We start from the raw sequence: 11,605 nt of genomic DNA, 5'->3' as shown, positions 1-11,605 counted from the left end.
TACTAAATCCTGATTGAATGATGTAGCAAGTGTTTTTAAAAAGAACATATGCTTTCATATTGTGATGGTGAGATGGACAGTAAAAACGGTTCTTGCCAAAACTCCTACATTTTGTCTCCTGATTAAATATTCTACATGTTTTTAGACATTTATTACCATTATAGATATTTTTTTCATTCTTCAAGCAGTATGACTTCTGAAAAGTTGGGTCTTGTAGCTTAAAAGTTGCCATTAATACCTGGCTTTCGGTCTATTTTTACCTATACCCTAGCTATATATATATATTTTAATAGGTTCCCCCAACTCACTTTCACTTTGGGGCGCTCAGTGGCCAGATTGTAAAAAGAATGCAGTAGCAGGAAAAGCTGCCACTGAGGTTGATGGCAGATGCTGAATACATAATAAGCAACAAAATATTTCTGTTTTTGAAAATCTTGACGCCGGTGTAGTTGACTCCTTGCACAGCTGGGTTGGCATGGTGCTAAGCACTCTGTGTCCGATTTGGTGATCCCCTGTGCCTCAACTGAGAAACATCACTGGACTTGATGCAAATAATTACATGCTTTAAATACACGCTTAAATGCTGAATCAATGCAAGAGTGCTCAGGACTTTGTTGGACTTAACACAGTTGTGCTCCTGCATTTTATAAAATTAAGCAGAGGATCCCTGGTGAGGGTATGAGAGTGTCCCCCCAAACTCATTCAAGGCAAAGGAAAAATACACCTATTTAAGAAAGTGGAAATACTCTCAGTGAGTGAAATGGACTTTGGATCCTGTCCCAAATAGGTTTATTAATTCTTGGAGCACTTTCTGTACAGCAAGAACTTCCTCTTGCAAAGCAATACATTGCTATAAGAACATTAAAAAATAAAATGATGGAAAGCTGGAGGCTTATCAGAAGAAAAATTATTAGCTTTTATTATGCACGTGTGCGTGTGCACTTTTTTTTTTTTTATCAAGAAAGCACTTTATTTTTTTCAGAATTTTGCCTACATCTGAATTTATGCTTCAGGGATTGTGAAACGTCATTTATATTAATTATTTGGGACAAAATCCAGTGGACTGGCTTGAAATATTGAAGGGAGTTTTGCCAAGGGCCTTACTGTCTGCACGTGAAGTTATGGTTCTTCAGTGCAGAAAAAATTATCTGTTTTCATTTTTAGGCATGTCATACCCGAACTGGCCTGAGGAGAGCCCCGTTCCACTCACAAGATTCGATGGCACTAACTCTGTGTTTTCAAGATATGCAAATGATAGTGTATATGCTAACTGGATGGTTTCACACTCAGCGGCAAAATTTATGGACAAGTTTGATAGCTAAAATTTTCTTTGCGAAAGGTAATGGACTCATGAGGGGAACAAACATGCAAAGAATGGAAAGTCCATTGGCTCGTTCTTTGTACAAACAACAACTTTTAGATTGGCAAACTCTTATTGGTAGTTTCTGAAGTGTGTTATTCATGCTGAAGGCTATAATTGGTGATTTCCCCTTTCATAAAACATATCAGGGTGGATAAGAGTTGTAGTTCCAGTACTTCTTTTTAGATTGCCACTTGCATATGGTTCCATTTGGCAACTTGTTACTGCAAATGGCTCTGCACTTAATTCTCACTGTTTTTAGATTAACCGTCCTGTACTACAGCTTTCTTGGATGGGAAAATGTACTCGAACTGCTACTTTTATAGTGGCTGTTAGCGTACGACCACTTGATCTAAGCAGGAAGCACAAATACATGGAAGGGAGGGGGAAATAACGCTCCCAAACTACTGAGCTTGCTATCAGATGAGAAGTGTTACAATGATGTTGGCACTAATGAAGCCTGTAACTTGGTTTGGAAGCAAACATTTAGTAACTCAATAGAGGACTTGAGATTCAACATTTGAAGTCTTGTAAAATGTATCGTCTTGTCTTAATGAGAAGAGAGTTTGTTTTATTAGTCTTAACTGCTCTTACCTTTAGCACAATGGAGATAAATTTGATACGAGATATGCTGTATAGACTGATGGCAATCAAGAGTGTTCATCTGACAGTTTACTTTCCATCATACACATCTTAATGCTAAAATGTACAGTCTTGTACAATCATAATTGTTTATGAGTTCAATTTGGACTGTACAGGATTTTTTAGATTGAATTGAAGTAGAGATTTTGTTTGCAGTCACGTTCAGTGGGTTGGAGCCCTCCTCTCAGCTCAAAATTGGATACACTGCCATGCACAGGACACTGCCATGACATAGTTCCAAATAAAGCTATTATCTTGAAAGTTACAAGTAAGCAACACTTGCACAGCAAAAGTGGTCCAATACTCTTAATGAACCCATACGAAGGAATTGTCATCTGAATTTGTTACGGTGAAATATAAAAATGTTCTTACAACACTGACTTGATATTTAGGAGAATGATCTGACTATGGGTTGTGTTCTATGTGGAAGAGTAAATGATCAGCACTACTTTTGTCTTTATTTGTAATCTAATATGGTTAAAGATAACTTTTGTTTGCTACAAATGTTGGGATATAAATCCCGAGTGACTCATTGTTAACGTTGTGATGGTTATTCTAAATAATCCAATCCTACCAAAGCTTACTCCTGTCACTTACAATCCAATTTAGCTGTTTTCAGATGTTTTGTGTACCAACTTTGTTTCCATTAAAGTTTGTGATTTCAGAAACAAGAGAGTCAGACTGCCAAAATCCTAACACAGATGTTCGTGTTACAAAAAGTGGGATATAAAGTGCTGTGTTAGAATTTAGACAACTTCACTTTTAGATGTCATCTTCTGTTCTGTCCTTGCTTCAGACAAGCAGTAAGCAGAGTGAGTTTTTCTTTGTACCAACAATTACCGTGTTGTGTAATGCTTGCATACAGCAAACAGAGCTATATATACAAAAGGGGTTCAGTTGTGATGTAATGGTTGTCTTCAGTGGCACGACACAACTCAGAACACTGTCAGAATGAATACTTGTAAAATAAATGGCACTGACAAGCCCATCATATGGGCTTTTTTTTTTTCTTTTTTTTTTTCTTTTGAAAGATTATGGAAAAAAGAGAAAAAAATGGCATTTCTGGTAACTTTTTTTTTGGCTGGTTCTTTTCCTGTGTTTGATGTCTGCAAATGGGAATTCTTTATTGGCCATAAGCAATCAAGGCACTAAGATTTTTTTTTTTTTTTAATTTTTTTTCCTTAAATTAAGTTTCTTTTTATCAGCTATTTCCAGCAACAGTATTCAACTGGGAGATGTGAAGCTCCATTGCTCTACGGTAGGTGAGTGAGACAGAGCTACTGAAATAACCAGTGAATGCACAACGTATGGCATATTTTACTTTAGACTTCCAGCATAAGCCACAGTTGTTTCACCATTAATTCCCGTGAAGGAGTTCACTAATAATTACTGCCAGCTATGTCACTTGACAGATTCTTCATATGAAATAAATACATGGTTCAGAATGATTGTTTTGTAAAAATTTCCCTTAAAGTGTTTCCTGTTCTGTGTTTCTATTAGTCAGAATGGTGACAATCTTGTCTTGGTTCCCAATTACATGAGAGTAAATATACTTCCTACATGGGGAAAAAAGTGATATGCAGCCCATTATTTCCATCAGTGCCAGAAATACTTAGGCACTTGGCTGCCCTGAGGAATGTGAGCTCCAAGGGAACAAGTGACTAATCTAAATGTACAGGTTGGAGGGAATATTTCTGGAAATTTCTGCCAGCAGAAATTTCATACATACCAGCAGAACTTAAGTGATATACCTGGCCTGTGCTTTGTGTTGTGACAGGTGGAGGAGAGGCTGAATCTCGTGTGCCCTTGTAGTCAGCACAAAAAAATTTTAGCAGCACGAGATTATTTTAATATTAATTCTACAAACTTTTCCAGAGGTATGATTCTCAGAAAATCCACTGGGAGCTTGCATATTTTAACGTGCAGACATATGCCTGTTTAATATAATAGAAATTTTTAAAAATCTATGAATTGAGTTACATAATACTGCCATTATTTGGTTTTATCTACGAATTCTAATGAAAAATGTGCATAAATCTCTATTGTACACTAAAATGGCCCTTTTTTTAGTAGTTCTCAAAAATACATAGCAAAAGCAAATTTCTATGTCTTGATTTTATGTATAGTCTTATATGAATAATACAAACCTCACAATATATTTCAAAAAGGGTATTTCTATGGATTTTTTTTAGAAAATTCAAAATTACTTATGATTGTGAAATGCTGTTTCAAGCCCACCTAAAAGCCCTTTATCTCTCACTGCAGCTACACCTACAGTTGTATGGTAAAACAAATACGATGAATTTTAGCAGCACCAAATCCTAGGTAGCACTAGGCAGTGATCCCTATAAAAAGGTGCAGATTGTCCATAATGAGATGAATGGTTTGACCTTTTCTGCTTAACTTTTATTTTTTATTTTTTTTGGGGGGGGGGGAGGGGGAGGGAGACACACAAAAACCCCTCATTCTCTAAAGAGGTATAAAAGTATTTAAAATATTAATTAGAAAACCTAAGTGGTCAGCTGTTCAAGTCTGTTGCATCTAGCTTCATAAGTACCCCTCTGAAATTAGTGGGATCGTTCATGAATAAATTATTCATGAGTAGTTGCCATTCTAAAATCAAATAACCCAGTAGTTGCTAGCAAAAATATGAAAGGATTATCATAAAATGAACAAAGCAGTAACGCAGATTTACCCATCCCTAGCACAATACAGTCACTCATCTGTCTAGAAGCAGTATTTAGAAGTAGGTACTATACTATACACCCGAAGGCAAGTAAGCACAACTCTGTGTATACCCAGAAGTGAAAGTGAATGAAATATTTTTCAGTATTTATCAAATTTTTCAGGAAAGACAAATTGTTTATGCAACCTGCGTTTTGCATTTGTTTTCGTTTTTAATCCTGTGGGACAGCAACCCGTGTCTTCCAGTTAAGATAGACAGATATATTCTTAATACATTTTGAGAAGATTAATAGTTCTTTTTCACAGTGTGTTTCTTGATTTCACCTGGTTTTATAAAGAGTTGTATGATAGCTTAATGCAACTAATTTCTTACTAAAAACATTCTTTGGAGCTGCTATAAAAGTTCATTTTACTGATAATGTTCTGAAATTAAGTATAATCATTCTGCCCAGCTGACTACAGACAAGTACACATCCCCTTAAGCTCATCTGAAATAATTAGTTCCTTACTTAGGTGCTAACAAGGTACATTTTATATATCCCAACTTCACCTCATCTGGAAGCTGTTTCATTTGCATTACAAGCCAATTGAAAATGATACGAATTTCCAAGTAGTGCAGTTGTACTTGACATGTCAAGAATACACTGATAGCAAGCAGTATGCATATTTTGAATAAATAGTCATTTTTGCAGTAGGTGTTTGTTAGTTTTGTTTGCTCCTAAAAATAAAAGCAGATTGTGTTTTCAAAAAACACTCAGCTTTGATCTTAGTCATCTCCAATTATGTCCCCGATAAACCTCTGCTTATTTTAATGGAGAAAGTATTGCCAATGGACTAATCTTGACTCAAAATATCAATTTAATCAATCTAAGATGCTTATTTCATCATCATATTGATATAGTGGGAAGAACCGCCAGCGGCATGGTTGGAATTACTGAATATGTCTGTGTACTGGGTAACAACAATCACTGCTGCCACCTATGTTGTAGTACAGGGCCGCTCTGATCAGCCCTCTATCCGCACAAGTCCCCACATAAAGTTACTTCAGCCAAGTATTTTGTGTGAATTTCCTCCATACAAACAGAGCAAAACGTTAGAGACTTGTGCAATAATAATAATAAAAAAAATAAAAGTCATTTTCTTACCACTCTCTGCAAGAGATGGTTATTAACAGACCTTATGATTATTTCTTATCTTCAGAATCTTCAGAAATGCCTTGGCATTTCTCAGAAGGGGAATAGTGCTGCCCTGCTGGAAAACATGTCCGTTGTAGTGGGACAAGGCTTTGGCATGTTTAGTAATCTGTAAGTGGAGGATGGAAGAAAATGTAAACTAACACATCTAGAAGACCTAGTTTTAGATTTATATTTGCAAAATGGTTTATTATTGAGCACTGTAGCGACATATGATTTTAATCATTCACAAGACTGATTCTAAGAGTAGGTGTGAATTACCGTATACCACGCTGGCACTATGTCTTCTGGACAAGGGGTCAACAGAAAAGTGCAAAGAGCACACGTGGTCTCTCCATTTTCTTCTCTGCTTTCACCCCACTATTCCCTTACCACTTGATCTGATCTGGGGAGGAAAATGTGTTTGCCCATGGGAGAGGTTTCCATATGCTGCAGCCTGCAGGGACAAAAGGATTTGTGCTGGTGAGGAGACGGAGACACCTGCTTTCACTCATGTTCTGCAGGATGGGTTCCCTGACCTTCTCACCTTCTAAGCTTGTGAACTGAGAAGATCCTGATGGAGTAGAAGAGGCACAAGCCCTCTGTCCCCCTGGCCCGGTGCAGAGGCATGGCAGGGCCAGGCTACTGCAAGTCACCAGCCCAGCCACACGTCCCCTGTCTCCATCTAGCCCTACACCCGCAGAGCGTGCACACACTCCAACAAAAGCAATCTGAAGTTGAGTGTGTGCTTTACTTCAGATAAGACGAAGTGCAGTCTTACAGAGTGAAAATGCATGAGTTGTTCAGGCGTTGTAAATACTGCTTAGTTTTCGCTTCACGTTTTGGCCAGCAGACAACCTAGCTTGCCGTGGACTGCTCCGTGAAGGGAACCGCAGTGTGGTATCCAGAGACTGTAAGGAGCTTCACGTTAAAAACATCCTCCCGACCTGAGCTGAGAAGTTAATTTACAGGTACCCATTGATGTTAAGATAGGGTTAGTAGCTAATTAGCATAGTATGGTTGGTGATTGTATACATCCAGGGCTGTGATGTTATGAAAACAGACAATTATCCTGGCTTTTAGGGGGTTGTGGCTGACATCTACTAAAAGCCCTTGGCACACCTGATGCTGGGTGCTCACAGCTAACCCGTGTGTTTACATGATGCTCTCTAAACACGCAATTATAGCTAGCCAGAAACATCTGGGGTTTTAATTTTATCAAATCCCCAGCAACAAAAAGAAGGTTCAGAAATGCCCAAATAAACCTTCAGAGAGATGAACCACATCCAGTCTGGGTTCAGATGCAGGAGAGACCTACCTCCCTACCCACGCGTATAGCTGTGTGCACAGCTCCAACAAACAGTCAGCACGATACAAGCAGAGTTCCCTTTTCCCAAGGTGTTTTTTTTTTCTTTTTTCTTTTTTTTTTCTTTTTTTTTTTTCTTCTGGTCAGGAGTGTCAGTGATTGATTTGACAGGGGTAGACAAGAATGAATCTTTCTGCTACAGGGTATAAATAATTGAGAGAGATTCTAGCCTTGAGTCAGAAAGCCATTCAACACTTAAATGGTTTTCCTGTGCAGGAAGGCTTTCTGAACAGGGGCCTGGCCCACACATAGTGAATAGAAATGTTTTAAGTTTATGCGGATTATAAGGATTTTATTTAAAAAAAAGACAATTGGAAATTTCATCCAGTGTTGCTCTTCCAGGATAATTTGTTAAAAGGAACTGTGACAATTAAACACTGAGCAGACACAGATGATGTGGGGTTTTGTTAAAAAATTAAAATAGTGAGAATTTTTTTATTTATACTGAAAGGTATTTATCACCATTTTTACATGCACAAAGATAAAGAAAGCAAATTGGTTTGCAATGAGTTGTCATCAAAGACAAATTTTTAATCACACAGAAATTGTTCATCCAGTTATTTTGAGTTGCTTGAGTCTCCATTATGATTTACTGAAATTATGAAATTTGAAATTAATGGTTTGAAAAGCTAGGCCTTAAGTTAGAGATTACTTGCAAGAGTTACCATTTCAAATGATAATCATACACATACTAGGGAATATGAAACAACTCTGCTTGTAGCAACATTAGGCCTTAAAATGCACTAATATGAATAGCACGTATCTTTCTTGCTGTAAAAGGATTTAAGAATATGGTTAAAGACCTTGTTGTACAAGATTTGAACACGGACCAAGGGACCGGAGGGAATATGTACAGTAGTGCACCTTGCATATTGACCCTGTAACCCACATTACAAGGGGAAGCCCACAAAAATCTCACTGTCCTCCCAGCAATTAAGCAGCATTTCCTTCCTTATGTGTCACGGCCAAGACTGAATAAAAGGTTCAAACAACTAAAGGAGTAGTTTACGAATACCAAAAACATTGCACTTGATGTATATGCAACAACGAGGGGTAATGGTAACAAGGGAAACAAAAATAAGTTGTAACTTGACCGGAGGTTGGACTCAGAGGAAGGGAAAGATTTTGTGGTAGTTATAGACAAGCCTGTAGCTAACACTTGCCCAAAAAAAAAAAAAAAAAAAAAAAAAAAGGAAAAGATTGGTGTAGATAGTTATTGTTAAAAATGGGCCAGCATGGTACAGACTAGTGAGCACATGAGAAGTTTCTTTGCTTCTGATCCTGTCTATTGTGCAAAGAAATGAACAACTCTTCTGTATTGGCTGTTTGCTAATTTCTCAACATCGATGATCATCTGTACCTCTCCACAGTTTTTATTTTGTAGGGAAGGCTGTGTTTTTAGTTGTTTTCTTTTGTCTGCAGGACAGGAACAGAGGGTACCACAGATTATTCAGTACAGCATAATTACATACTGATATACTGAATATTCTGAATAAAACATGAAACATCTCAGATTAAGGAAGCCCAAATAATTCCCTCTCTAAAGATACTGTTTTTACTGTAGATATTTATCTCAGCAACTTGAGCTTTGGTACATGAGATTCTTAAATACAAAAAGAAACCCAACCAGATAAATAACCAAAAGACCTTGATAATTAACAGTTATCTTCTGAGACAAGGAGTGCTCATGAAAGATTGTGTGGCTTATGTCTTATTTTAATATATCCTGGTTTTTTATAAATGTGACCAATATTGCCTCATATATAGAATGATCTAACTTTTCTTTTTGCATCCTAGAGAGTGAACTCTACATTTTAAAAGGTACTTTAACAGGACTGATTTTAAATATATTACTTTATAGTTTTAATGACTTTCTGTTCTGCAATACTGGAGATAGGAAAAAGAATGTTATTTTTTTGTATGTTTTGTACAAAATAGAGTGTTATGTCTTCTAGTCAAAGCCCTCCTAATCTATTTTCCATTCTAGGTACAGAATACAGCTGCTTGGACTTTGTTTCAGAGCTGCTTTGTAGTCAACAGATTTGTGACAAAATTGTCCTCCCTTGTTAGAAGAATGCCTAAAGCCCTTGGCGTCATTGGAAAGAAGCCATATAGCAAAGGTGCCTCGGAGTCCTCAGAAATAACCCAGTGCAGAATTCAGTACTGTGTGCTCCACGTTGCCAGTACTGGTTATTCTGGTCCCCTGTCCCACCACAATCGCAAATGAGCGGTGGAGCCCTGGGCACGTGAGCCACGGTGCCTGCCAGAAAAAATAAGGCCATGCGGCCAGGAAAGCGATCAGCCACTGCTGCGGAATACGGCACGCTCCCTTCGGCCGGAGCAAGGAGCAGAGTCTGGGCACTTAATACAGCTGTCTGAAAGTCACTTTCATTCCTGTTAATCTGCAGCAAAAACCAAAAATGTGTGTTCCTGTACAGTACCACTTCCGGAATTCTTTTTCTACCATTAAAAAACTCAGCAAACGTTTCTTGCTAACGGTGACTATATATTAATTTCAAAATAAATATACACTTTTTTTTTTTTTTTTTTTTTTAATCCCAACAATTCTGATACAGTGTTCCATATACTGTGATAGTTGCCAATGCCATTGATAAGGTTAAAACAAATTGTCACGACTCAAAGCTTTTTCAGACACGAGGTAAACAGTTATTAAATCTGATCTATATTAACTTACAGGGCAAAGTGTGATTCTATTGATTATCTTTTCCAATAAGATTTAAGAGAATTCCTTCTGTTTTCATGGGTATAAGAACTGTCTGCTTTAATGTATGGAAGGAGACAATATATGAATTTGAAGTTGGCTGATGCTGTAGCCAGTCTGTACAAACTATTTTCTAATGGGAATTTCTAAAAGGAAATAATTTAGCAATCCCAGAGCAGCAGCAACACAAAACAAAACAATCTATAGCAGTTCATTTCCCAAACAATCCCAAACAGTGGGTTTAAAATCTGTTACATTGTAGTACCAAAAAATCAGCATTTATTTTATATACTATATTTATTTTATATACTAAAACAGTATATAAATACAGGCAGTCCTTCGACATTCAAAGATGTAGATACTAAAAGTCTGAGCTTTGCAAAGTCAAATGTCAAATAAATGCAAAATAAGAGAAACAATAACAACAAATAAAGGAAGATTACTGCAAAGTAAATTGCTCTATACAATAATTTTGCACATACATTCTCTTTTACACCTATAATAACTCGAGATTATTTCAGCCTCTAAAGCAGTGAAGTGAAACATGCAGACCTTCAAAGCACCTTTAATATTTATCACGGATGCCCCGCGATAACGATAAAACAGTAATGGTGTCCCTTCTACGTTGGGAGGTACGCCCGCACAAAGAGCACTAAGTTAGCATTGACTTGGATGAGGCTCACGCTACAGCATCATTATCTGCACCTGAGGTGGAGTTTTCGCACTGTTAATTCTGCGGTAATGAATTACCTCCTCTATGACCCCTTAATTCATAGCCCATAGCACAAAATGTGTTTGGACAGGATGAGCGACAAAAAGGTTACGGAACATAATTTGGCATAAATGCTCAAAATGAGGACTTTCAGGGGAAAATATATAAATCAAGATGATTAAACTTTTAGTTGGGTTTCTCAATATCTGTTATAAATAATTTGCAACAATTAAAACGAGGATAAAGAAAGCAGCTTCACATGGGATCATTGTTGGAACTGTGCCATCAGTAAGGCTGGGCTGTAGTATTTGACAAAAAGCCCTGTGTCACGGCAAACTAATGACTATTGTTTGGCAATTAAAGCTCTGAAATTTCAGGCAAAATAACAGACCATTTTTCTTATTCTACATGCACATTTCATTTCAGCTCGAGAGGATAAGAGAACAAAAGTATCTACTGTTGAAGGATTGCCTTTTTTTTTTTTTTTTCCTTTCCCTTTTAATTTCCCCTTTGGTCTCATTTGCATTACTCCTTCACTTTGGCATCATGTTCTCAGATCAGCTCCTCTCTTTTTTCTATTGTTTCTTCCCCTCCAGCCCACACATATGCTTAAAAAAAATACAAAGACAAGAAAAAACAAAAAGCACTAGAGGCTGGAGCTAATGCTGTTCTGGAAAACTTCTTTTTCAGATCAGCTATTGCCAGCCACTTCCTTTTCCCTAGCTGCACCAATTTAAGAACACCATCTACCAAATTTTTAGCAAAATATTTTAAAAGTCTGTCTCCACGTCTCTGAAATAATCATCCTATCGTAATGTTTTAATAAAATGCAAAGCTGTCACCCATATAAACACACTGCATTCAGATATTAGGAGGTCTCCAAACACCTCTCTAAGGAAAATTCCCCCAGCTGAAATGAATTGTCTTAAAACAGACATTTGCTAAT

The 11,605-nt window shown here is 37.2% G+C and overlaps 1 protein-coding gene across 1 annotated transcript in view; it reads left to right on the top strand.

Annotated features, from left to right (window-relative positions):
* The window catches only part of RET (ret proto-oncogene), an 83,290-nt gene extending 80,615 nt beyond the window's left edge, over positions 1-2,675 (top strand). The window contains exon 20 of the mRNA XM_035329333.1: positions 1,165-2,675. Coding sequence (XP_035185224.1) covers positions 1,165-1,322 — 158 coding nt within the window. The 3' untranslated portion in view covers positions 1,323-2,675. The remainder of the gene's footprint in view (positions 1-1,164) is intronic.
* The last annotated feature ends 8,930 nt before the right edge of the window (positions 2,676-11,605 follow it).

The sequence above is a fragment of the Oxyura jamaicensis genome, chromosome 6 (genome assembly GCF_011077185.1).
Source record: "Oxyura jamaicensis isolate SHBP4307 breed ruddy duck chromosome 6, BPBGC_Ojam_1.0, whole genome shotgun sequence".
NCBI classification, from domain to species: Eukaryota; Metazoa; Chordata; class Aves; order Anseriformes; family Anatidae; genus Oxyura; species Oxyura jamaicensis.
This window is presented reverse-complemented; position numbering and strand designations above follow the sequence as displayed.